Genomic DNA, 27,026 nt, shown 5'->3' on the forward strand with positions numbered 1-27,026 from the left:
GATCTGCTCTTGTAAATACTGAGTTCTTTGAAAAAGAAATCTTTTTTGTAAGAACTCACGATGGATACAAGACCAACTAGAGATAGAATTAGGCCTCAAAGAATTAAACCAAATCTTTGCTTTATCTTTTAAAGAGAAAGGAAATAAACGAAATCTAATAAATTCATCAGTAGTGACTTTATTGATAAAAGTAGCGTAGGCCAACTCAAAATCCGTCTGCTGATAAGGACTCTCAGAATCCATCCCGAAGAACTGAGGTATTACTGACATCATGCCATGCTTAATAGAAAAATTAGGTGCATCATCAGGTAAAATAATGCATGATGGTGTAGTTGCGAGTGGGCTGCAAATAATCCCTAAGAGTGCGTGGTGCAGGTGCAGCCATGGTTTGTTCAATTTCAATGTCCTCGTCTATAAAAAAACAGAAGAACTATCTATATCTGGGCTGTGTATACTACTCTTAATGCTCGATGTAACTCTAACCAACCTATTTGAATTCTCTCTCACTCATGACATGAAACATCAGTCCAAATAGGATAAGTAAGGTTCAAGTGACTGAGTAATAAGTGACAAGTGAATTGTGTAATCAGAGATAAAATAGTGAAAGAAACATTTGAGATAAAAATAAAAATAAAAATAACAAGTTTAAATTTACGTCAAACAACTATTCTCCAGCAATGGCGCCGAAAACATGACTCACTCAAAAATGAGCAGCACAAAGGCTATCCCAAGTGCAAGAGGATGTCGCGTAATAATTAGAAATAAATTCCTAGATCATTTCCTCAGGGAAAGTTACTTAAAATCAAACTGGTTTAAAATGATAAAAATATTCACAAAGAGAAAATAAAAATAGTGGTATGTGCAATAAATGGAAGAGTGCAACGAGAATGAAAAGGGCACTAGTCACAGACTAGATTCAACTTTTTAGATTTTTTTTAGTGTCAAAATGAAATGTAAGAGACTAATAAATCAAAATTAACAATCAATGAATCAACTATGCTAAACAATCTCAATTAATCAGAAAATTAATTAATAAAATTGAAATTAATTAAGTCTTAATTAACCTAATATGCAATGGAACTAAAGATTAACAAAATTAAACTAAGAACTAAGCTAGGTTATAATTAATGCAATATGAGCTGAAAATTGAAAAGCCTCATAATCAAGATTTTAGGGTTCATCCTTGTATTCAAAACACAAATTCTTAAAATCAATCCATAGCAATTGTAATCATTGTTAAACGAATGCTTAAAAGAGCAAGAAAAATAACTACATCAAACTTAAACATACTGAAAATAAAATATCCAAAATCAAACGATTCTAAATTAAAAATCTAAAAAATACACTATAAAATTCATACTAAAATTAAATAGAGATTAGGGAAAGAAAAGAGCAAACCAAATGGATGTAGATAAAGATGGAAATCAGTGGAGGAGGCTGGAGAAACTGCAGTCTGGACCCCTCGAGGTCCTTCAAGCCGCCGCGTTCTTTTTCGTGTTGCATCCGAATGAAAAAAAAAAAACCCAGAATCCTTATTACATTGCGTCCGTATCCCACGTAAATTGCTTTTTCAAAATGCCCCCAGCTAGCGTTCGTCCGTTGCGTCCGTGTGTCCATTACCCTTTTTTTTTTCATTTTTTTCCCAGCTCCATTACCTTTTGGTGTTTTTTTTTACTTTTCTCATGCTTTTTTTTTTCCCTTTTCCGCCCAGCCTTTTCTCTCGCAGCAAGCTTGCATGACAAGTCATTGGGATTTGTGTTCCGAATAGCTGTTATCAGGACAGAGCTCATGGCTCTGGTCCTGTACTAATACTTTGTGGCCGATCTAGAGACTGCACTTGTACCCTGCGAAGGCCTGCAAGTCCAATCTAGGGATTGACTTGTATTCCGACTGGCTCTTGTAGGTTGGCAGAGCCCAAGGGCCTTGCTCCCTCGCCAATGCATCGCAGGTAGTGATTGATCTGAGTTATATCATATTTTAGATATCTAGAACCCATATAGTTGAATTATTTCATTACATTATTATTGGTTTTAGATGAAAAAAATGGTTAAGATGCATAAATCCGAGTTGTGATTTAAATTGATTTATAGCATAGTTTATGCTTAATTTTCCAACTTGTGATTTAATTGGGCAATTTTTCTCACATGCACAATACATCTTTGATATATTTTTATTCTTCCTTTTAATTTATTTTCTATTTTCTACTTTTTAAGATAAGCCAAAAACGCAAGCTGAAAAATGAAGAAAAGAAGAAACCATGCAGCCAGGTATACAAAAGTATCATAAAGTCATTTTATTGTCCGAACAGGATTACAAGTAACAAAAAACATCACAAAACCTTACAATCAAGATTACAAGAAGAATATTACATCATTAAAGATTACAAGGAACAGAAAGAAAAGTCTCGTCCCGACAAAAGAAGAATGATCAAGTGGTGTAGTATCTCCATTAGGAAGAGGGACGTCCAGTGAAAGCCCGTTTTGTTCAGACAAACATGAGGATTGACAATATGGTTTCTCCCTCAAGAAGGTGGGCGCCCAGTAGATCCGGGTCAGTCTGAGCAGAAACAGGGTGCTCAGCAGTGTAGTATCATCCCCACGTCGCACCAAGCAGGACGCTCAGAATTGCGGTATCTTCCTCCTCAGGAAGAGGGGAGTCCATTGGAACCCCGCCCAAATTCACAAGAGGGCGAACTGGTTTCGGGGTCAACTGGGGTGGAAGGGTGTGGAGGACAGACAGACGTTGAAGCGACAAATGAAATCAACTCCAAAGACTTGATTTCCACTTTGAGCTGTCTATTCCTACCCTCCCCAATCTCCACCATCGTGCCACTGTCCTGTTCTTGCTCTGCCCAGAACTCATACGAAGTGAGTTATGATGCAACAGTTTCGGGAGTCAACCCCCATAAGCAAAGGGAAAAGAACAAGCGAGGCACCATAAGCAAAAGGGAAAGGACAATAAGTATGGGTGACTTATTTCCTCTTCAATATTCTAACAGCTATAACCAATGACAGCCTGAATACCATAAAAGAAAGTGTCGCCCCTTATGATGAAAAGTGTAAAAGAAGAAAGGCATTAGCCAATGACGCCAAGCTTGAACTCAAACCGCTTCTATCAAATTTAAGGTACGTCTTCTTAAGCCAGGACTTCACTTTTCCAGTCATTATTAATAGTTCTTTAAGTGATGTAGAGGAAGAGAAGTTAGAGGAAGAGAAGGCAAAGAAACTCGTGACCAGAAGTCGCGAAGATTTGGTGACAAGGCTCTAGGTGGTTAGATTGGGTGATTAGTCTAAACAACCAACTTAAGAGACTAACCTAAACGACATCGTGGGCAACAACTAGAAAAGGCGAGAGGAGTCTTCATCCCGATTGGGAGCCTTCCACTCGATAGGTGAGGAGAGGGTCGTGTGGTCTTTGTGACCTCCACACCCGTTCATTTGTGACCTTCACGCTAGTTATATTCAGTGCACACGATATCTACTCGGTGGGATAATTCCTCCCGACCTAGATCAATCTACTGCTGACCACCAAATCTGAGTTCCGCAATCAATTTGTTAGCGACCAAATCCTCTCGAACCCCGTAAATCAAGTCGCATATCACTAAATTTTCTATTTTAGATAATCTCGTTATTCTTGGGATAATTTCTTTTATGTTAACATTTATCTTTAGAAACTATTTTTTAGATCTTTAGGCGAGGTTTTAGCCGCAATTATCTTATTTCCAGATTTGAATTTCGAGGTCTATTTAATCCCATCTTGTGTGATGAATAGGGGGAGTTCTGAATCAGAGTCGAGAGTTTTTACATTTTAGAGTCTGAGTTTGAGATTAGAGTTCGAGAATTTATTCTTGAAGTGTTCTTTCAAGAATGTGGAACTGGAGGGCAAAGGCGAGAGTCACATGCTTCATCAACCGACTTCAACAAATAATATCAGTTTTATTCTTTTTCTTTTTAATTTCATTATGAGCTAATTCTATTTTGTAGAACTTTGATGTAGCCTAGCATTGGACACACAGTTTATACTCCAAGTTATTTTATTTTCAATATTTCCATGATTGAGTGTTTATTTCTTGTTCTTAATGCTTGCAATTTTCTAGATAACTATTATTCAATCTATTGAATCACAATGAGACCGAGAGGTGATTTTTGATTAAAACTCTAGGATTAAACACCATTAGTTGAGTGAAAGCAGAGATGTTTTACCGTAATTAGTGTGATTTTCTAGAAAAATCCAAAGAACTTAATGAGTCTCCAATTAGTTAAATTCACATAGAGATATGGAGTTATTAGTTGGAGATATTTTTTATATTGTTCAAGAGAAAATATTGAATAGTTAAGAGATTTTTATCATCGACTTGGGATAATTGGGATTCTATAACAAGGAAAAATAAACTATGTGGGATTTGTTAGGTGAAGTCAAACACTCTAGTTATATTCTTATTATCTTTAAAATCTTAATTTTAATGCTTTTGTCTTCAGTTTAATTTATATAATCCATTATTCAAATTTTGATTTTCCAAATAGTAATTAATTTAGTCAATTTTAATACTCAATAGCATAATTATTCCATGTGGGTTCGATATCCGTTTTCTTTAAAACACTTTACTACTTATTACGATTTTGTGCACTTGAAGATATATTTTTATGCTAACATTGTGCTCCTCCCCCTATTCGGTGACTACATGCATCCCTACCCCCCCGCCAGCCCGGCAGGCTGAGCCGTCTATGTAGACCTGCTTGAACTTTCCTTAGGGTGCAATCGGGACTTCCTCTGGGAAGCTGGTGAACTTTGCAACAACGTCCGCCAATACCTATCATTTGATCGCGGAGGGGGGTAAATACTCCATATCGAATTCGTTGAGCTTGATCGCCCACTTGGCGAGTTGTCCTGAGGTATCTGGCTTCTGCAAGACTTTCTTTAAGGGGAAGGTCGGTGAGCACTTTCATCGGGTGGGCCTGGAAGTATGGCCTTAATCTTCTCGCGACGACAATAAGTCAAACATCAACATTTTAGTCCGCGAGTACCTAGCTTCGGCTCTGCAGAAGGCCCGACTCTTGTAGTAGACTAGCCATTGTCCTTCCTCTGCATCTCGGACTAGCACTGTGAACACGACGTGTGGGGACATGGGTAGGTACAGTTCCTCTCCTAGTTTCATTTGGCTTAACAGCAGGGGTGGCTCAGGTACTTCTTCAGGTCGGTGAAGGCTTCTTCGCAAGTTGCATCCCACTCTTGGGCCTTCCTCACAACTTTGAAGAATGGAAGACATCAAGCGGTTCAGGGCCGCCACCCTATCAGCCAACCTTTAGACTTCATGCAGGTTGCAAGTTGTGGGCATCCCCACTACTGCTTCCACCTTTTCAGGGTTCGCCTCAATCCCCCTTTCGGAGACCATGAACCCCAGGAACTTTTCTGACTTCACCCTGAACGCACACTTCAACGAGTTGAGCTTCATTTGGTACCGCCGAAAGACAGAGAAGGCTTCTCGAAGATCTGCTAGATGTTGCTTGGGCTCCTTGCTCTTTACTAGCAGGTCGTCCATGTACACTTCCATATTCCGGCCGATCTGCTACTTGAACATTTGGTTGACCAGCCGTTGGTAAGTGGTCCCAGCATTCTTGAGGCCGAACAACATAGCTTTGTAGCAGTAGAGCCCTCAGTCTGTAACGAACGCGGTCTTCTCTTCGTCATCTGTACTCATCTTGATCTGGTTGTACCCTAAATAGGCGTCCATGAAGCTAAGGAGGGGATGTCCTATCGTTGAATCCACAATTAGGTTGATGCTTAGTTAGCAATGGGAAGCTGTCATTCGGGCAAGCTTTATTCAGGTCGGTAAAGTCGAAACACATCTGTCATTTCCCGTTGGCCTTTTTCACCAAGACCACGTTGGAGAGCCATTCTGGGTAGTGAACTTCCTTGATGAACCCTGCCGCTTGGAGACGGTCCACCTCCTCGGCAATCATCGCATACTTCTCGGCACTAAAGTTTCATCGTTTCTACTTGACTTTTCGAGCCTTTGTGTCAACGCAGAGCCAATGCTCGATGATGGAGTTGTCTATCCAGGGCATCTCCTCGTGGCTCCAAGCAAACACGTCTTGGTGTTCGCTGAGGAGATGTTTTAACGCCTCTCTCAACTCCGAGTCCAACCTAGTTCTGACACGGACCATGTGCTCCAGTCTCTGCTGGTCAACTGAAATTAGCTCCAAGGGCTCGTTGGGTTTAGTCTGCCGAAGGGCTTGCTCGTTGCGGACTATTCACCCCATACGGTCAGGGCTGGTGGCGATTATTTTGACCTCATGCCTAAGCTCTCGAGCGTAGCACTCCGGAGCCAGGACCTGCTCGCCGTGAACTTCACCCACCCCCAAGTTGGTAGGGAACTTCATTTTGAGGTGGTAGGTGGACATCACTGCCCGTAAGTTGTTCAGGGTGGGACATTCCAGTATCGCATTGTACGCAGATGGGGCTTTGATGACCAAGTAGTCGGTCATGGTCGCAACGGTCCTGGGCGGGCACCTTCTCTGCCAGGACAAGGATAGGGTGATGGCTCCCATTGGTTGAACAATGTCGCCTACGAAACCCTTAAGCGGCATCAGAGCAGGGCGTAGTCGGTCTGGACTGATCCGCATCCTAACAAAGGCCTTCCAGAATAGGATGTCTGTCGAACTATCGTTGTCGATTAGGATCCTTCGAGTTGTAAAGTTCGCAACCTACATCGTTACTGCCAACGCATCATCATGTGGGTGTTGGATGCCCTCTCATCCTTCTCGCTAAATGTGATTGTGGCACTCTCAGGATGTCGTGGTGTCCTGACGGCAGTCCTAGTGGTGGTAAACACCCCCTCATAGCGTGCCCTTCGGGCATGTGCTCTTCGGCTGACAAAGTGACCCCCTTGCATATCCTCCAGTGATTGTACGGATTTCTCTGATCGGTTTGTCTGCCACCGGGGGGCTCCTCCAAGCTTCATTCCTTGCTCCCTGTTGTTCTGGGTCGCCCCCCGCCGAGGGCCTTGACAGCCCCTCCACACCGGTCTTCTCGGTCTTCAGACTGGTGCCTCCAGGTCCCTTGGTCTTCCTCCCTTCTTCTTTTCAGGGCATGGTAGTCTCTGGTGCTATGTCAGTTGGTCATGTGGTACTCGCAGTATCGGTGGCTCTCTCTATCTCAAGGATGCTCTTTTCGTGGGCTCGGTTGCCACTCTCCTTCGACTGCCAGACTTGTGTGAGCGCGTAGTACCCTATGCAGCCGGGTCAATGCTTCTCCCTTTCTCTTCGTATCTAGCACCCCTCTTTCTCCCCCTTCACGACATTGACCTCCCTGATGTCCAGCTGCATTCCAATCCGCTTGCTCCATCTCCAACTATCGAGGATCCGTTAGGGCCTTGAGGGTGTCTTCAGCATTGATGAATCCGTTTGCACGGTTCATGAACTCTCTCAACATGGTGGGGGTCTTTCGTGCTATTTCAGCCATAAATGGGTTCTTGGGCCTCCCAAAAGGGCTACCAAGGTGATATTCTCGTCTTGGTCATCGATGGCCATGCGCTCCCGATTGAATCGGGAGAGATACAACTTCAAGCTCTCGTCGTCTCGCTGTTTAACTGTAAGTAGGTAAGCTGCCGGGTGTCTCCTCTTTCGGCTTGCCATGAATTGCATCATGTCGAGACGAGCCAGCTAATCAAAGCCATATACGGTCCCAAGTGACAAAGACCCGAACCAGGCTCGAGCAGCTCCCTTCAGCATTAGTGGGAAGGCTCAGCAGGTGATCTCTCCTAGGAAGCCATGCAAGGTCATGTGGGCCTTGAAAGACTCCAGGTGTTGGGTCCTTGGACCCATCGTACACTTCCATCTATGGAACCTTAAACTTGGGCGGGAGTGATACTGCCATAACTCTCGTGCTGTAGGGGAGGTCAGTGCTGACGAGTAGCTGGTGCTCGGTGGAAGTCGTGCCCATTTGCTTAGCCATTTCTGCGTATTTGTCCCTAAGCTCTCAGAAGTCGAGGTACATCTTGCGCCTTTCCTCCTCTGATGTAGTGTTTGTTGGGACTTGTCGTGAGTCCATGTGTTCGTTGCCGCTGTGTTCTCCTCCTCCTACTAGCTCCTCATTGGTCCGCCTAAGCGTCGCGTTCTCCTGCCACAACGTCCCAGTTTCCTCTGTCAGCTTCCTTGTTGTCTCCTTCATTCCTGCGAGTCTTGCCTCCATCGTTTCGTTCCGGTTCTCCTCTCTCCATGTAGTTTGGGACCATGTCGCTGCCGGCATGCGAAGTACACGCTTTTATGGAAAAGATCCCACAGACGGTGCCACTGTTGATGTCCTGTTTCACAGCCCGAGCAGCTCCACAACAACCAAGCTCACTGGACCTGCACCTGAGAGGGAGAAGAGGCTCCGATGACGTTTGGGATCACTCTAATGCCAAAGTTAGTAGAGAATACTTGGGGTGATGAAGAGAGAGCTAAGTAAACTGGAAGAATAGTAAGGGTTTTTAGAGCCTCCCCGTGGGAGGGATGACTGTTATTTATACTTGGTTTGGACCCAACCGTGGAGAGAGATTGTGGGGTGTTAGGTCGTGCTTGGGCTAGACCTACTACCACCCTCCTATCATGGCAGCGTGTCAGGTCGCGACCCAAACTGCCGAGAGAGATCATGGCTTGTCAGGTCTTACTCTGGTCAGGCCTGCTGCCACTCTCTTGTCGTGGTAGGGTGGTCAGGTCGTGGTCGTGCCGAGTTCCCTGACTCGCATTGAATGCAACGTATCTCGGGCCTAGCGTACTCACAATTGGACACGCCTAGCCGTCTGCGTCTAGCAGCAACAGTTTGCAATGTACCTTATGGCAGGGCTTGCCAGTTCACTAGGTCCCCAAGCGATCACTACCTTATGGTGGGCTTCTTGGCATGGTCGAGCTCGGTGTCAAAGCTTTTCCGGATAGGCCTGTGGCCGTGGGCTCGGAACGTGATTTCCCGGCCTGGGTTTTTGGCCTACTTTGGGTTTCTGCCTGAGGGGTTGGCTATGCCTCTCTCTCAGAGGGGCCCCCCTCACAGTTCTTTTATTTTATTTTATTTTCTTTTATAGCTAAGCAATTGCAAAAATGTTCAATTAGCTGATTGGAACTATTGATAATTAATCAAGAACAAAATTAGTTTTTTTCATTTTTTTTATATATTTATCTAAAATTTCCCATCTCAAATTTTTGGATCTTTTGCAACATTGTAACATTGCCTCGTTTGTTTTCAGTAACAAAATTCAAAACTTTGAAAACTTCTCATATAATCCTATCTCATTATTAAAAAAATTTTAAATTCTCACACAAAATAAATAAACAATTTAATTTTTTCAAATTTTAAAATAAAAATAATATTAAAAAATATTTTATAAAAATATTTTATTCAACTTTTTAACTTTCATCTCAATTCATCTCATCTCATCTTCGAAAACAAACGGAATATTAAATTCTAAATAATCCTTCTTTGATCAAACGTCGTCTTTACAACCTTTAACACCGCCACTACAGTCGATTGATAAAAAAGGTTACGACTAACGAGGATCTTCGGCACTTGTAAACGCGACAAGGGTTCCTTGTCGAATCGTGACAAAAGTCAGGGCAGAGTCCTTTGCCGGTCGGTCGCCTTCCCAACCCCCTCCCTAACCAATCCAATCACAGAGACCAGACCTCAAATCTTCTCTCTCTCTCTCTCTCTCTCTCTCTCTCTCTCTATGGACCCTTCCAACTCCAGCCCCTCTTCCATGCGTGTCCTGATTCGCCCACCACCTTCTTCTCCCGCAACCTCTTCATCCTTCCAAACCCCACTCCCTCCTGTAGATACCGCACCTTCATCTTCATCACAACCTCGCTCTCCAGATGGCGTCGTCGTCGTGGGCGTCATTTCCAGAAGACCCGACTACTCGGCCCGGCTTATCAACCGGGTCCTCGAATCTAATGTCTTCGGCTCCGGTAACCTGGACAAGAACTTGTGCCCGGCGGATAAAGAGGAGGTGATGGACTGGTTCAAGTGGAGGAGAATCAGCTACTACCACGACCCGGAGAAGGGCATTTTGTTTTTACAGTTTGCTTCGACCCGCTGCCCCGCTATGGACGGCCTCTCGGGTGCCGGGTCGGGTTTCGGTTCGGCGGTGGAGGAGGAGCACGACTTTTGGGATTTCCAGGAGGTGCTCTTTATGTTCACTGTGAGTCGTTTCCTTTTCCATTTGGTTAATACGGTTGATGTGTTTGTTGTAACTAATGTTGATTTGGGATTGTTACTTTGAATTTATCGACGAGGAAAACTTAAGAGATGGTAATAGAAGTCAAGGAGATATAGACCAACTCATACTCATAGTGCTATTGCCAAAATACTGTAAACTCAAATCAATTAGTTTATTTCTTGGTATGTACTTCGAAACCATGGGAGCCAATTGTGGGACATAGTTAGAAATTACAGTTAATATATACAGTGCTATGACAAGTTCTGATGACCTTTCTATTTATTGATTGTTATTTCCTTCATAAGTTGTATGCCATGTTGAAATGGTAGAAGTTTGTTTCATATGAACTTGAGGAGCTTGTAGTTCCATGGGCTCAGAAAATGCATGTTGCGAATTTTACAGGTTTTGCCAGCATAATTTTTTCTTTTAGTACCTTTGATTAGTAAGTTGCAGAAGCCCCAAGTGGCTTTTGAACACACGTCCTCGCCCTCCACTTTCTACTTGTGGGTCGAGGAAGTGCCATCTGAGCAATATCTCACTGGCAGCAATGAATTTGTGGAGATGTTGATTCTTTGATATTGTGGTCATCTACAGTCAAACGGTGAGAAATTAGCTGGAATTTTTATTATTTCACCTTTTCCTTCAAATTTGTTCCTATTTTCTGCGTCACATGAAATTCAAGAGTATCATCCTCAGTAAAGGAAAAGCACCCTGCCTGTAAGGGGGACTGAATGAAAACATTCCGGTTGTTTGAACCTTCCAAGATCAAGTTTTGGGTTCATGATTTAGTGGTCAATGTGTTGTATTTGTACTTTTGATGAAAACGCACTCTAGTAATTGGTATATCTGATGATCTGTTCAAATAACAATCATGCAGGTTTGCCATGTGGTAATATATATTCAGGAGGGATCGCGCTTTGATACTCAAATTTTGAAAAAATTTCGAGTTTTACAAGCTGCCAAGCATGCTTTGGCTCCATTTGTAAGATCCCGAACCACACTGCCATTGCCATCTAGGCCTAACTCTTCTTCATCCTCACGACCTACAACATCATCTGTGTCCTCCAGCAATCCTTCTCCTGGCAGAAGTGGCAGTACCTTGAATCGCAATAGTTCTGCTATTTCTCTCATGTCAGGTTTAGGGTCTTATACCTCTTTGTTTCCAGGGCAGTGTACTCCAGTCATGCTGTTTGTTTTTGTCGATGATTTCTCAGATGTTGCAAATCCAAGTTCTAATGTGGAGGAGTCAACAGATACCTCCTCACTTAATCAGTCTTCTAGTCTGAGCAGTTCAACTAGACCAAGCATGCCAGTTAAAGGTTCTGGTTCTGTTATGGTGCTTGCACGCCCTGTGAGCAAATCTGAAGGTGGTTTTATGAAGAAACTACATTCGTCTCTTGAAGCACAGATTCGGTTTTTAATTAAGAAATGCCGAATACTTTCAGGTCCTGAAACAAGTCATGCTGGTTCAAGAAGTGGGGTTGCTTCAAGTTCTGCACCTCTGTTTTCACTCGATGCATCGAGAGCAGTTGTACTGTTAGATCAATCTACAATTCAGAGATGTGAATCTCTTGAGTGTGCCGCTGGCCTCGTCGAAGATGTCTTAAATGGAAAGGCAACGTCAGATTCTCTTCTGCTTGAAACCCATGGTCAGAGTTCAAACAAAGATGATATACTATTCATAAAGGACTTCATTTACAGGCAGACTGATATTTTAAGAGGGAGAGGTGGCCTGTTCACTAATGCCAACAGTGGGTCAGCTGCTGGAGTTGGTATGGTTGCCATTGCTGCTGCTGCAGCAGCTGCCTCGGCTGCATCTGGAAAGACATTTACTACTCCTGAACTTCCAAATGTGGAAACTTGGTTATCCTCCAGTCAACTAATTTTGCGAGGACTGCTCTGTGCAAAAGGTGGGTGCATAGATGAAGTTGAAATTAGTAAAAGAAAACCTCGATTGCGAAACACTGCTCCACCACTGGTTGAAGGATCTGCTTCCCGAAATATGGATCCTCTAGATGTTGCAGTATCTTGGTTAGAATGTGGTCGAGGGCTGAACACAAAATTTTCCACTTTGTGGTGTGAAAGAGCCCTTCCAGATGCCAAAGATGTTTACATAAATAATTTGCCTGCTTGTTATCCAACTTCACAGCATGAAGCTCATTTGGAGAAAGCTTTGCGTGCCTTCCACTCGATGGTCAAGGGACCAGCAGTGCAACGTTTTGCAAAAAGATTGGAAGATGAATGCACATCCATCTGGAAATCTGGGAGGCAGCTCTGTGATGCTGTTAGTTTGACCGGAAAACCATGCATGCACCAGAGGCATGATGTCCAAACTGATCAGTCACTTTTAGGAGCTGAGGCCAAGCCACATTCTAGTGGATATGTATTCCTTCATGCTTGTGCATGTGGTCGTTCACGGCAACTACAATCTGACCCATTTGATTTTGAATCAGCAAATATTAATTCTAATTGCATTCCGGACTGTGATAAGCTCCTTCCTGCACTTCGACTGCCAGAAGTAAGCAATGCAGGACCGATTCAGCTGTCATGGAATTTGATGCGTATTGGGGGTGCAAGGTACTATGAGCCTTCTAAAGGCTTGTGTCAGAGTGGGTTCTCTGCCACTATGAAGTTCCTTATGAAATGGACTATATCTCTGGAGATGCGCAAAGGTCTATATGGTTCAGAAAGTGCTGTGCAACACAGTTCTCTGACAAGGTCAAGTACAAGCCCCAAGGTTGAGTTTAGTACAGATAGGGATATAACAAAAACTAGTATTGCACAGGTTTACTTGGGCGACATGCAGACTGGGGGCGAGCATCAAGGGAAGCCTTCAGAAAACATAAAGTCCAATGACACTAAAATCAGTTTCGGTAAAGGTCTTCCCAATTTTACATTGAGAAAGCCATTTTCTGCGGTCGTTGCTGGATCAGCAGCTGCAGATTCAGGTTTCCCTCCTCTTCAGAAGTGGAAGCAACCTTCTTCTGTTTCAGAGAAGAATAAGCAAAATAGGACAAGAGATCGGAGTATTGTACAGGTTCATGCAATTGATAATCATCAAGGTTCCCAAAAGTCTGAAGATATTTTATCTGTTCAGGAAACCTTAAATGGTGTAGATACTAATGGCTCCACTGACAGTGATCCTGTCTTACAGATAGGCAGTAATGTAATTCCAGTAAATGTAAATGGTGTGGAAAAAACCAAACTGAACTCCTATTTGAAGCATGAAATAATGTATGTTGGATTTGAGCATGAATGCCCCCATGGACATCGTTTCCTATTGAATCCAGAGCATCTCAATGAACTAGGACCCCCATATTCATTTCTTGAAGAATCTCATATTGCTTCTTCGATTGAAATTTCAGAGCATGATGTAGGGTATCCTTCAAAATTGGGGAAAAATGGTGGTCATGGTAAAGTTCATCGAAACTCAAAAGTGATGACTACTAATGCTTTGAGTAAGGATAAAAATATGGATAAATTGAGAGAGCTAGTAGATAATGGTAATCTATGTTTTGGGGGCATGATACAGTTCTCTGGACCAAGGAAGGAACAGAATCAGACATCCCTCGGAGTATCGCAAGCAGGCTTTCAGTCTATTAATCTTGATGATGGTACATGTGCTGTCTCCATGTTGAATAGAAATTTGCCAATATTCATGAACTGCCCACACTGCAGGCTCTCCAAGAAAAAGGATCTAACAAAGATTAAGTTTGCTGGCACAGTATCACAGCTTCAAAGAATCTTTCTGGTACAACATGCTTACTATATGAATCTTTCTTCATTGCCTTTATTCTTCGACAAAAATTCTGGGCGTTGTAGTCAGAAAATTCCCTCTCATGAAGAATAATCTTCCATTTTTATTCATAAAGTGTCAAGTTTTAGAGTATTAAATGCCAATTTAAAGTAAAATATGAGACACCGAATATTTACAAGAATTTTCAGTAATTTTTCCCTTAACATACCAGCTGAATTTGTTTGCATGAGTCACCAAAATGATTTGGTCGACCAAAATGTTTTGAACAGTTTCATATTATTAAGAGCAGAAGATATACTTGGAACAACTCCAAAAATCTGTATTTGGTCCAACATATGCAAATTAGACTGGTCTTCATATTTTGTGTTTTTATTTATTTTCATTCTGTTTCAGTTTTCAGAAGCCTTGTGTTACTTACACTATGATATTGATCCTCTGTTTGTTCTCCATGTCTTGTTCAAATGGAATTATTCAATTTTGCGCATCTATCTCACCCTCATACCTCACATAAGATGGATCAAAATTACCAGAAATTTTCCGTCTTGTAGTCCTTTAGACTGTTCAATAAGTTAGGAAGTATATTTCATGATTGACAATTCATTTTTGTTATTACACGAGTCTTGGGAGATAGTTTCTTTCTTCATGAATAGCTGTGTTGCGAATTCTCATCCTATATCACAGGGACGAACATTTTGAGAACAGATGCCAGCCTTCTGTATATTTTATGAATGAGCTTTACGTGAAAGTAGGTTAAATATTTCTAATGATTAAGAGATGTTGCCTGAGTACATAGGGCCTAAAAATGAGAAACACCTAATAAGATAATGTAAAGAAGAGGTAAAAAGTCCCAAAAACTAGAAATAGAACAGCCAAACTGAGCACTAATCCAATTATAAAGGGCTTTAAAGCCATCCTTAAAATCCCTTGCCATCTTTTACCTTACCTTCAAAGTTCCAATTTTTCCTCTCTCCAAGTACACCACAACAGGCAACCCAAGATCAACTTCCACAACGTTTCACTCTGTGGACCTTCATTTCCGAAAAGTCTACATTTCCATGACATTGCGAAGCCCAACCCAATCTAAGCCCATAAAACTGAAGAGAGCATTATTCCAAGGAGCGCTAGCCACCTCACAATGCTAAAATACATATTCTATAGTTTCCATGTTTCTCTTGATCATGCAACACCAATCATTCTCTATAAGATTATGAACCTTCCCCTAAGCAATTGCCCAAACAAAGAAAGCTACTCTCGTAGGTGTCTTGTTCTGCCTAACATTCTTCCATGTGAATGAGTTGCTCTCATGAGGAGATAACATATTATAATCAGATTTCACTTCAAATGTCCCACACTTTGAATGGGCCCAAAAGAGCTTTCCCTCGCTACTTCTCAACTGTACAGAATACAATCAATCCAAAAATGAGGTTAACGTTTTTTTATCATTAAAGTACAATTTTTTTAATCAGAAAAGTAGGCATAGCCCAAGTACATGAAAAATATACAAGAGCAACACTTATGCATGATTGTTTAAAGATAGAAAGAATTCATGAACGTTCATGCCATTAAAATCTACTACAAGCGATCGATGGAATGAAGTATTTAGGAAAAAATTCTAAGCTTGTCCATTGTCCATTTGCGATTGTCAAAACTCCTTGCATTTCTCTCCAACCGTATGCACCACCATAGACAAATCGGGGACCATCTTCCACATCACAAGCTCATGGCCACATCACAATGCAATAATAAGTGATCAACGGACCCCCCACGTTTTTGTGCATACAACACCAACCCATCATAATGATTCGGCATTTCCTTAGATTGTCTAAGGTGGGGATCTTCTCTAAGGAAGCCATCCATACAAAGAAGGAAACTTTGAGGGGAGCCTTAGTCTTCCGTATGTTCTTATAGGAATGGACTTGTATTTTTTATAATGAGGGACTTGTAGAATGAATGAACACTGAATTTCCCCTTCTTAGATGGACACCAGAGGATCTTTTCAACCTCCCACATTCACTCTACTAGTGAACACAAGATTGCATAAATGCGTAAATGTGTCAACTTCCCAATCTTGTGCAGCTCTTGAGGAAGGTAACATTCCACTGAGAGAAGCCATTAGATAAGTCCAGAAGCTCTGCAATTGAGGCCTCCTGCCGCCACATGCTTCGTAAATCTCTGGGTAAGCTTCCAAAGCCCCACCCCATGTGGTTCTCTCACCTCGTTCGAGCACCATCCTCCCAACACGCACCATCTTTTAATTCTATAACAGCCCTCCATAAAGCCCCCCTCTCTTTCCGGTATCTCCACAACCACTTACCCAATAAGGCCTTAATGAAAACCAGTGGATTCCGAATTCCAAAAATGAGTTGAAATTTATCAAGAATTGCATGTGTCCTACAAGAAATGATCTGGTTAGAGTCTTTGGTCCACCTGTGCTGTTAGATCTGAAAGACTGAAAATAAAGGACCATATAGATTACTCATATACAGTATGTCAACGGATGGATTACTTTTGAAAGCTTCATTACGTTTCATTTTTTCTGTACTTGTGATATGAAATCTCTCTCCCTCCCTCCCTGCTGCCCTCTCTCTGTTGCCTTTTTTATGGCATTTGAGGTAACTTATTGGGTAACTTAGTGTGCTTGTGGCTTAATATGGAGTGTCTAATTAATGGCATTTGCTTGTAGGTCACGCCTCCATTTCCAATCATATTAGCAACATGCCCTATTATACAATTTGAGGTATGTCCCGTTTGCTCACTATAATTTGCATGAGTATCTTTACAATACATCAAGTACTTGAGGTAGTTCTTTTTTAGCTTGAAAGTCTATAGTCCCACTCATAAAGATTTGAATCTCAGTTGTCCTATGTTTTCCTACTTTGTTTCTATTATCGAAAACTCTGTTTACAAGCCCATATTTTGACACACCAGTGATGTGGAGGATATAGAGAGACATACTACATCAACTAATAAATAGAGTTTTAATTTTTTTTATAACTGAAATGGATCCCACAACAAGTGGTGTGTTGACACACCAGGCTTGTAAGTAGCACAACTCTTCTATTATAGAGTTGTATTGGACAGGGTGGATGTTATGGCAGCATTTACTGAGGTTTAACTAGGAGGTTGTGGATTAGGAGTTGATCTTTTTTTTCATTGGTGTGGATTAGGAGTTACACTTATCATTTCTATTGTTTTGTTATCATCTCTCCCTGTCTGATTAGAGTCATAAAAAATAAATTAAAAAAGAATAAATTTTCTAGGATTATTAAAAATATAGTGTTTATGGGTGGGGGGACAGACTACCTTCAAGGTTGACTAAATACATCATGGTTATCTGAACTGTTTGTTAAATGCTCTTTTCCAGTGTTTCAGTTTGGAAGATTTTGGGTTTATGAATGTTAACACCCACTTCATATTTTGTTATTAAAACCGCGGGCTAATCTTTGTTGTAAATTTTGAGATTAGTTGTCCTCACGTCATAGCAATCACTTGATTGCAGGAATCATGCCTACCCATATCAATTCCAGACCGTGAGAAAAAACTACAGTTCAGTCTTGGATGCCGGGTGATCTTACCACCAGAGAGTTTCCTTACACTTAGACTCCCCTTTGTGTATGGTGTGCAAAGGGAGGATGGAAGTCTACATCCGCTTAAACCATTTGAACATAAGCCAGAATTGACTGCCTGGATTAGTAAGGGCACAACATTGCAGGTCATGTCAAAGGGAAGCAGTATTGATGAGTGATTTCACTCGTATTCAAATCTGCTGAAAGTTCAAAAACATGGCTGCTACAATGATCAACATTGTGGTGTCTTTGCAGTTTCCACACGCCGATTTGCGTGACCAGCTCAGGTGAGCGTAGCCATTTGATACGATTCCTTGGATTATTTGCTGTCAATTAATATTCAAATATTTGAAAGTAGTTTATGCTCCCTCTTCTCCTGTAACTTTCTTTTGTTTCTCTCCTACAAGATGAAAGTGTGAGCAAAATAATTAATGATTAGAAAAATACTAAATGCAACCGGCTGGAGTAATCGTCGTGTAACCATGTCCTACGTGGCTTAATTAAACAGTTTGTTTCATTTGGGATATGCATCCCACGAAGACGCTCTGCCTTCATCTCCTCTAATCTTCTCCATCTACCATCCCTCGGCGAGTTTCCCGCCTCCTCCTTCCTCCTCAAGTTTCCTCCTCAATATCGGTTTTCGTCTCCTCAAGTTTACTTCCCCTGTTTTTGTTTTTGTGCTAATCAGCTTTCAACTACCTGCATCAACTAGTTTGAGTCCACATATGTCCTGTGTCAAAGTGACGTCTTTCTTGATATGTTGAGTGTTTCCGAATATTTTCTGGATTTGGGTAGTCATTGAGTTGACGATCACAAAGGAATAAAGCATACCCATGTGAGATTTAGTGTTTTTTCTCATTTGGGTCTGCTTAATTAGGTCGATATCTCTTGGAATCGGTCAAGTTCGATGAACTGATGTTAGTGTTATGAAGGTCTTTGGGTTGTCTATTGCAATGGATTGAAGGTGTGATATATTCGTGGAATGAGCGTAACAAGATGAGCTAGGTAACCCACCCCTCCGAGTCCAGAGCCCCCAACATAATTTTGGATGGCGGAGACCAAGCACCAACTCGAACCTACAATATTCCCCATGAAGCGCAAACCCGATCTCAGCTCCGAAGACAACCCACAAAAAACTCCGAAGCTTCAACCACCTCTCGATAACAGCACTATCTTTCCCAAGAGAAAAACCCAATCCTAGAAGCTTCTGAACGCGATTCTTCAGCACTATCGTTTAAGGGAGGAATGGATGCAAATGTTATTGGAGTTAGCAGTGGTGCAGAGCTCTTCCGGATGGATGAGACACCCATGGAGACACCCAAAAGAAGATGACGACGCAGAGCTCTTCCAGACCCGAAGACGGTGATGATGACGACGCAGAGCTCTTCCAGACTCAGACGAACACGATCTCTTCTAAAATCTGAAATCTCAACTTTCCCTTCTTCCCTTTCTTCTGTTCTGTTTTTCTTTTTAATATATTGGCCACGTCAGCCACGGTTTCCCCACGGTTTCGTGGCTCGGTTGTATGTAGCACTGCTGTAATGATTAACATGTATGGTAAAACAACTACTATTTCATTTTCATCCAATGGAGGGCATAGTTCTAGCTAAAAAAATTAGCAGAAAGCATTACTGTTGCCAATGGTAAGTAGTTGCATTTATGCCTCGTGTGAGTTGGTTTGAGGATCAGCATGATGGAACTTTTTGTTTTCCTTTGTTTTCTACGTTCTTAATTTTTTTCTTTCTTTCTTTATGTATTCTTACATATAATGTGCATTGATAATCCTGAAGCATATATGTATATGGGTAACATTTACGTAGGTATGCCAATATGATGAATCTTGAGAAAGTAGGAACACCATATGGCAGGATGCAATATACACAACTTCCACACATTGATTTTTGAGAAATTTCCGAGTATTCCATAATGGTAATATATAAGAATTTAATCAGACAAGTATTAATTATACTTGGATTACAAACTTGCTCAGTATATGGTAAACACTGTTGTATCAAGGTGTATCCAAACACCTTGTCCTAGAAGTACCTGATCTGTTTTAAATCTAAAATATTGTTCTTAAAAACTGGTTTTGTTTACACGGTGTTGAATATTTATGGGGGTGAATATTGGAAAAGTAATGTCATCAAGTATGACTGTATGAGTACAGCTCTTTTTTTAATTATTCATGCTTGGAGTATTATGATGATGATGTTCTCTAGTTAGAATTGGAAACTTATGACTCTACATGTGTTTGCAGGATGAGGACTTTCATGGATTATAACAATGTTGCTTTCGGTGGTGGAGCTTCAACCAAAACTTCTACCGAGTCGAAGCCTTATTATGGGTCCAAGTCCGTGTTGCAAACGGAGCTATAAATTCCCAAGCAATGAATCCTGTGGGAAGTAGAAGTGAAAGATCTTTGGTGCAAAGAGTTGACCTCGTGAAAAAGGATTGACGGCACTCTGCAATGGATAGCTGAGATGGCTTATAAGAAAAAAGATACGTCCTTCCGAATTCAGCGAAGGCGACTTGGTTTCGATTAAAATTCACGGACTTCATTGTCGCCGGAAATATGTTCAGACTGGGGTATCTTGTATTTTTCCAATACTGACGGCCAGGTATTTCTCACTTCTCACGTCAACCAATTTCTGATGCCGTCCTAAAATGTTGTGGATAAGTGTAATTTCCGCGTTCGGTCAAGTGAATCTGCCAAGTTCAGGGCATTCGTTCTTATTGTCCTTGTCTAAAAGACTACGATTTGCACGTTTTATACTCCAACTTACCAAATTTTGACAATTTACACTTCTGATCAAGATTTGATAATATAATGTGTTATTAATTTGATCTGTAAACTCAAAAAATATATCCGCGCAAGCATTACAATCCCAAAGCATCAAGAAAGCTTGTGGTTATGTTTGAAAGATGAGGATTTTTTATAACTTTGTGTTCTAAATTGCTCGCTGTATATTTATAAGCACAAAAAGTTGAAAGTTGAATAAAATATTATTTTTTAATATTATTTTTTAATATTATTTTGATTTTAAAATTTAAAAAAATTAAATTGTTTATTGTATTTTGTATGAGAGTTTGAAAAAATTATAATAATTAGATAAGATAGTTTGTGTAACCGAGGCTAAGGATTTGGAAGAGAAAATTATGAAATGTCATGATCCATTGCTGAGGGTAGACAGTTACCTAAAATAATGGTAGCTTTACTGACTTTCTTGTCGCTCAATAATCTGTTGCGGTGCATTCTAAATGAGCGCGGCCACAGAATGTTGGAGGTCCTGGAGCACAAAATTCTGGACCCTGATTTCCTCAATTGTCTCTTTACACCCGAAACGGACTTTCTCACCTATCATTTCAAAATTTGGGGAGAGCAAAGATTATGGGACTGTTCCAAAAGGCCATGAAATTGAAGGAGTTCTCTCCGACTCCAAGATCTTCAAATTCTAAACCCTAACATGTGAATATGATCATTCTCCATCTATTACTGTTTCTTACCGTATTTTAATATCAACTTGATAATAGAAATTTTTCATAAAAATACTATATAAATTTGTTTATAATTATGATGAATTTCAACGAAACATTGTACTTACAAAAAGGCAAAACTGTTTTGCCGGAGCCCTATCGCCTTGGCCCCAAAAACAATGCCAAAAAGTATTAAGGGATACAAAAAGTATTTTAACTTATTTTATTTAATTATTATAATTTTTTCAAATTTTTATGTAAATTATATAATAAACAATTCAACTTTTCAAATTCTAAAACAATAATAATATTAAAAAATAATAGGCTAATAATACGTTATTCAACTTTTAACTTTCATCTCATATCAAGTTACTATTATTCAGACGAGCATCGTGGTCTGAGCTCATCCTTCTTTTTCATCTCAAAAAATATTAATGTGATATTTACTAGTCAAATAAGAACTAATGTTCGATGTTCACCAAAAAAGTAACTACTCATGCTTTGGCGACTCCGAAAGTTTTTTTAACAACTCTGTTGGTGGTTTGGTTTCTCTCAATAGTCGAATTTGTGTGGTTTTACTACTTGGGAGTCTGTTGTCGTGTACTTTTACATGTAAATTGTCCTTTGTAGGGCTCGATTGGGGATTAAATTCTCAGTATGGCTGATGATTTAACCAACCGATGGAAAAAAATGTTTGTCTGACGTGGAAAACTCGAAGGTGCTCATACAATGCTCAAATTTGGATTCCATGTTGAATTATGCTGATCACTACCTCTTCTTCAAACTTCATACCTGTAAATTCTTTAACAAGGAAGCGTTTAAGATAATGATGCGTAATGTATGAAACCTCATCAAGGATGTGACGTTTTTTTTATTTGTAGCCAAATTTATTATTGGCTCTATTCTCTAATGAAGGAGATAATGATCGTGTTTTTCACAAACTCCATGGTTGTTCGATAAGAGTTTAGTGCTTCTTAAAGCATTTGATGGAATTCTACACCCGTCTAATATCTCTATGCTCTTTTCTTCCTTTTGGGTTCGAATCTATGATCTTCCTCTGAATGGGATGAATGGTGAAATCATACGTGGAATTGGTGAATCTATGGGTATTGTAGAGGATATTGATTTTCCTTCTGAGTCTCCTAGGTGGGGTGCTCTCGACATGTTCGTCTAGATATTAGAAACCCATTATCGCATGTTAAACGCCTAAGTCTAGAGAATGGGGAAATCGCCTGGGTCCATTTGAAATATGAGAAGTTACTCAATTTCTATTATTGTTGTGATACGTTGGGTCATTTTGATCGAGACCATCACTTATGGGTGAAGAATTGTGAGAAATTTGAGAAAGATGGTTGTTAACGCCTAAAATTGGCACAACAGACCGGAATGGGAGAAAGAATCATTCTCGGCCCGCTATGACGATCTTGGCCTCGATCGGTGTAGTGTGGAGCCCCCGACAGTGGTCCAGTGTGGCTATACAGTGTCCACATGTACATCAATGGCAGTCAACAGTAAATCAAGGCAGATAAAATAAAGAAATATGGACATAGATTTACGTGCTTAGGCACTAGGCCTAAGTACACATGGGTTTGGGGGAGGGGAGAATCCACTATAATATGCTTGTTTTACAGTCTCTAATGGTCTCTCATCTTCATTGCACAATAGATATCGGAAGTCTGTCTTCTGGTGGAGATATCATCACTAGAACTCTTTTCTTGAGGTTGAAGAAGCCCCCTGAGGAGAAGCCAGGCCCAAAGTCCTTGAAATCATCTGGTTCCCTCCATTTTATCTTCTGCCCCCTCCTTTACATCCCCTCCTTTTTGCTTTATACCACTTTCTCTTTACTTTATGTTACTTCCCCCATCTTCCTCCTGACACTCTACACTCTCTCAGCCTTTTGTCCATTCCTTCTCTCTTCTTATTCTTCCCTCCTGATGAGTCCCCCCCATTGGGCTAGGCATAGGAAATACCATAGGCCTGTTATATTTTATCTCTTACAGTTGTCCGCGATTCTTAAAGGTAATTTGTTCCAACAAAGACCTTGAGAATCTTTAAAGATAAAATATGCAATCGAAATAATCCACCGAAGTCTGTAGATAAATGAATTTCGAGCGTGGGTTCTTGGTTATCTGTTCCTCTTGCATTAAGTAGTAAAGATTTCCGAGCGTGGGATTAGGTGAGAGATGGGCTCGACCACATGAAGTGCAAGCGCAGGGCTCGTTTTGGCAAGGTGAGTGGGAAATAAGCTCGACAGCATAGAGTTTAAGTGCGGAGCTTGTCTTGGCGAGGTGAGCAGGATGTAGGCTTGACTGCATAGAGTGCGAGTGTGGAGTTTGTCTTGGCGAGATGAGTGGGAGATAGGCTCGACAGCGTAGAGCGCAAGTGTGGAGCTCGTCTTGGCGAGGTGAGCGAAAGATAGACTCGACCGCATCAAGTGTGAATGCGGAGCTATTCTTAGCGGGATAAGCTGGAGGCTGGCTCGACCATGTTAGGTGCAAGCGTGGAGCTCATCTTGGCGGGATGAGCGGGAGATGGGTTCAACCGCGTAAGGCGCAAGCACGGAGCTCAGCTTTTGAGGGAGATGTGCCCCACCGTGTAAGTTGCGAGTGCGTAGCTCAGCTATGGTGGGAGATGTGTTGTCCCGATGTGCTCAAACACGTAAGTTGCAAGCACATAGCTCGGCTATGGTGAGAGATGTACTCCACTGCGTAAGGTGCGAGCACGTAGCTAGGATATGGTGGGAGATGTACTCTATCGCATAAGGTGCGAGCGCAAAGCTCGTCTCAGAGTGCAAAGGTCAGGTAGTCGAGTGACTTGTCTGCCTGTTGGGCGCCGGGGGGCCGAGCAGTCCCTGGCCTTTCTCATTTGTTGACTCGTCAAAAATAACCTAGTGGAGGTGGTCATGGCTCATTTGCTGGAGGAAATGTTATCTCAAGACTAATGTCGGGTAGCTGAAAGACTGGATCCGCACTTTGCCGTGAGGCAAGCCAGGCCGCCTTAAGGCTAGACCGACCTGTTGACCCTCAACGGGAAGGTAAGTAGGAGATGTCTAACCGTACTGCAGAAGTCAAACAGGTCAGTGCAAATATTCTCCAATCACAAGTGTAAAATTTGCAAACCTGAATCATCTTCTTGGAGTGCGGCGAAGGTTAAAGGCTCAGCGTTTGCTGAAGGAGATGCGATCCCTGGAGTAACGTCGGGTAGTTCAAAGATTGAACCCGCACTTCGCAGTGAGGCAGGCCGGGGTACCCTAAGGCTAGATCCACCTCTTGACCCTTAATGGGAAGGTAAGTAGGAGATGTTTGATCATGCTGCAAAAATCAAACCAATCAGTGTAAATAACCTCCAATCACGAGTGCGAAATTTGCAAACTTGAACTGTCCTGCTGGGGTGTGGCAAAGGTCTGAGGCGTTACCTATTTGGCATCTCGTTTGATGGAGATGGACTATGGTAAGGGTCTGAGGCGTTATCCGTCTGGCGTTACATCCAAACGGTGTGCGTGCGTACATCCATAACAGTGAACAGTAAATAAATACATAGAAAATAAAGGAAATGGACACACATAGTTACATGGTTCAGCACTAAGCCTACGTCCATGGGGGTTTGGGGAGGGGAGAGAGTCCACTATAATATGCTTGTTTTATAGTCTTTTATGGTCTCTCATCTTCACTATACAGTAGATATTAGAGGTCTGTATTCTGGTAGAGATATCATCACTGGAACTCCTTTCTTAACGTTGAAGAAGCCACCTGAGGAGAAGCCTGGCTCAAAGTCTCTAAAGTCATCTTATTCCCTTCATTTTATCTTCTGCCCCTGACTTTACGTCCTTCCTTTTTGCTTTATGTCACTTCCCATTTGCTTTATGTCACTTCTCATTTACCTTATGTCACTTCCCCCATCTTCCTCCTGACACTCTGCAGTCCGTCCCTCAGACTTTTGTCCCTTCCCTCTCTTTTCTTATTCTTCCCTCCTGATGAGTCTGCCACATTCGGCTAGGCTTAGCAAAATACCATAGGCATGTTATATTTTATCCCTTACAAAGGTTTCCCTCATGGGGCATGGATGAGAGTTGAGGGAGGGACTCTTCTGACTCCAAACTGCTAGGCTATTTCATCTCAGCAATCCGAGTAGACTTCACAACAAAATTCTGTGGTTGAGAAATCGAAGGGGGACAATAACGTGGATTTACAAATGCGAGATCCCATCACTTTACTTCATTGTCAGAAGTGTGATCCTTCGATTATGGAATCAAAACATGCGGAATTACCTTTGGGTGCTGGTCAGATGAAGAAGATGACAAGGGGAACTCGAGTTGGGTCCAACTTCCTTATCTGAGGTGCAATCTTTAAAACATGTGCAATTACCAGCTTTCTTATTTGAGGTGCAATCTTTAAAACACGATATTAACTTGTTGTTAGAAAGAGAGAAGTTAATGTGGAAACATCATTCTAAAGCTCTTTGGCTACACTCGGGAATCAAAATTCAAAGTTTTTTCATCACAAAGCTTCACAACGAAGAGCTAGAAATTGTATCACTCAACTTCAAAATGATATGGGTTTGTGGAAGGAGGGTCCAAATTTGGAAGCAATTATAACATCATATTTTTCAGGGCTGTTTACAACATCGAATACAAGGAGTATGGGTAGTTATTGATTTTTTGCAGCCTAAAACTAAAGTTTCAGCATCGATGAATTATAATATTCTATAACCTTATTCAAGGGAAGAGGTTTGGACAACTTTTGTTCCAAATGAAATCTATGAAAGCTCCTAGTCGGATTGAATGCCTCCTATCTTTTTTACAAAATATTGGTCTATAATGGAGGATGTATTTGTCAAAGCAGTGTTGTCTTGCTTTCATTCAGGTAAGATACCTCATGAATTAAATGAGATTTTTCCTATTCTCATTCCAAAGAAGAAAATTCTTGTGAAGGTTACTAATTATAGACCTATAAGCTTGTACAATGTGGTCTATAAGATCATAGCCAAAGTTATTGCTCATAGGCTGAAGCTTATTTTTCCACAAGTGATTGGTGATAATCAATGTGCTTTTGTTCTGGGTAGGCTTATTACTGACAATTTTTTTGTTGCATTTGAGGCTGTCAATTCTATTCAAAAGTGACGGGGAGGAAAAAGTGGTACTATGTCTTTGAAACTTGACATGAGCAAGGCTTATGATAAGGTCGAGTGGTGTTTTCTTGAAAAGTCATGCTTAAGTTGGGTTTTGATGCAAAATGGGTGGATTTGGTGTTATCTTGTCTTACATCAGTTTCATATAAAGTTTTACTTAATGGCATTCCTACTTCTTCTTTTGGTGCATCGAGACGATTGCGACAAATGGATCCATTATTTCCTTATTTATTTATGCTATGTGTTGAAACATTGTTTTCGTTAATTGAATATATTGAACGGCGAAGAATGCTTAAAGGTGTGAAGATTTGTAATGGTGCACCAATCATTAGCCACTTGTTTTTTGCTGATTATAGTTTGTTGTTTTCTCAAGCTACAAAGTCTGAAAATGAGTGGCTCTAACAAATTTTACACACATATGAACATGCTTCTGGGCAGCAACTGAATTCAAAGAAAATTGAGTTGTTGATTAGTAGGAATATGAGCCAAGAGGGAAGTAACTGATATTAAGTCGATCTGGAATGTACAATCTATCCAACATTATGCAAAGTACTTGAGTCTTCCGTCATTTGTTAGTCGAAACATAAATAATATTTTAGGGATCTGAAAACAATGGTGTGAAATAAGCTACAAGGTTGGAAGGACAAATTACTATCACAGATTGGTAGAGAAACCCTAATTAAGGCAGTTGTACAAGCATTACCAACTTACACAATGAGTTGTTTCCAACTATCTAAATCATTTTGTCAAGATTTGGAGAAAATGTTTGCACGGTTTTGGTGGGGTCGTCGTGTTATGGAGCAGAAGATGCATTAGGTGGGTTGGGAAAAATTATGTACATCTAAGTTTAAAGGTAGTATGGGTTTTAAAAACTATGAAATTTTTAATTTAGTATTGTTTGCAAAACAAGGAT

The 27,026-nt window shown here is 41.1% G+C and overlaps 1 protein-coding gene across 1 annotated transcript; it reads left to right on the top strand.

Moving 5' to 3' along the window:
- Window positions 1–9,574: 9,574 nt before the first annotated feature.
- Window positions 9,575–20,097, top strand: LOC108989702. Its single transcript, XM_018963415.2, has 5 exons — window positions 9,575–10,171; window positions 11,067–13,940; window positions 16,630–16,683; window positions 17,446–17,799; window positions 19,770–20,097. The coding sequence occupies exons 1-4, from the start codon at window positions 9,701–9,703 to the stop codon at window positions 17,689–17,691; spliced, it is 3,645 nt and encodes a 1,214-aa protein (XP_018818960.1). The 5' UTR covers window positions 9,575–9,700; the 3' UTR covers window positions 17,692–17,799; window positions 19,770–20,097.
- The last annotated feature ends 6,929 nt before the right edge of the window (window positions 20,098–27,026 follow it).

The sequence above is a fragment of the Juglans regia genome, chromosome 14 (genome assembly GCF_001411555.2).
Source record: "Juglans regia cultivar Chandler chromosome 14, Walnut 2.0, whole genome shotgun sequence".
In the NCBI taxonomy this organism is placed as follows: domain Eukaryota; kingdom Viridiplantae; phylum Streptophyta; class Magnoliopsida; order Fagales; family Juglandaceae; genus Juglans; species Juglans regia.

What these genes read in the sequence shown, in the direction of transcription:
- LOC108989702 (XM_018963415.2), top strand. Translation starts at nt 9,701, where the DNA reads ATGGACCCTTCCAACTCCAGCCCCTCTTCCATGCGTGTCCTGATTCGC. An exon ending in AGCTTCAAAGAATCTTTCTG is followed by an intron (nt 13,941 to 16,629) that starts GTACAACATGCT and finishes ATTTGCTTGTAG; the next exon opens with GTCACGCCTCCATTTCCAAT. An exon ending in GCCCTATTATACAATTTGAG is followed by an intron (nt 16,684 to 17,445) that starts GTATGTCCCGTT and finishes ACTTGATTGCAG; the next exon opens with GAATCATGCCTACCCATATC.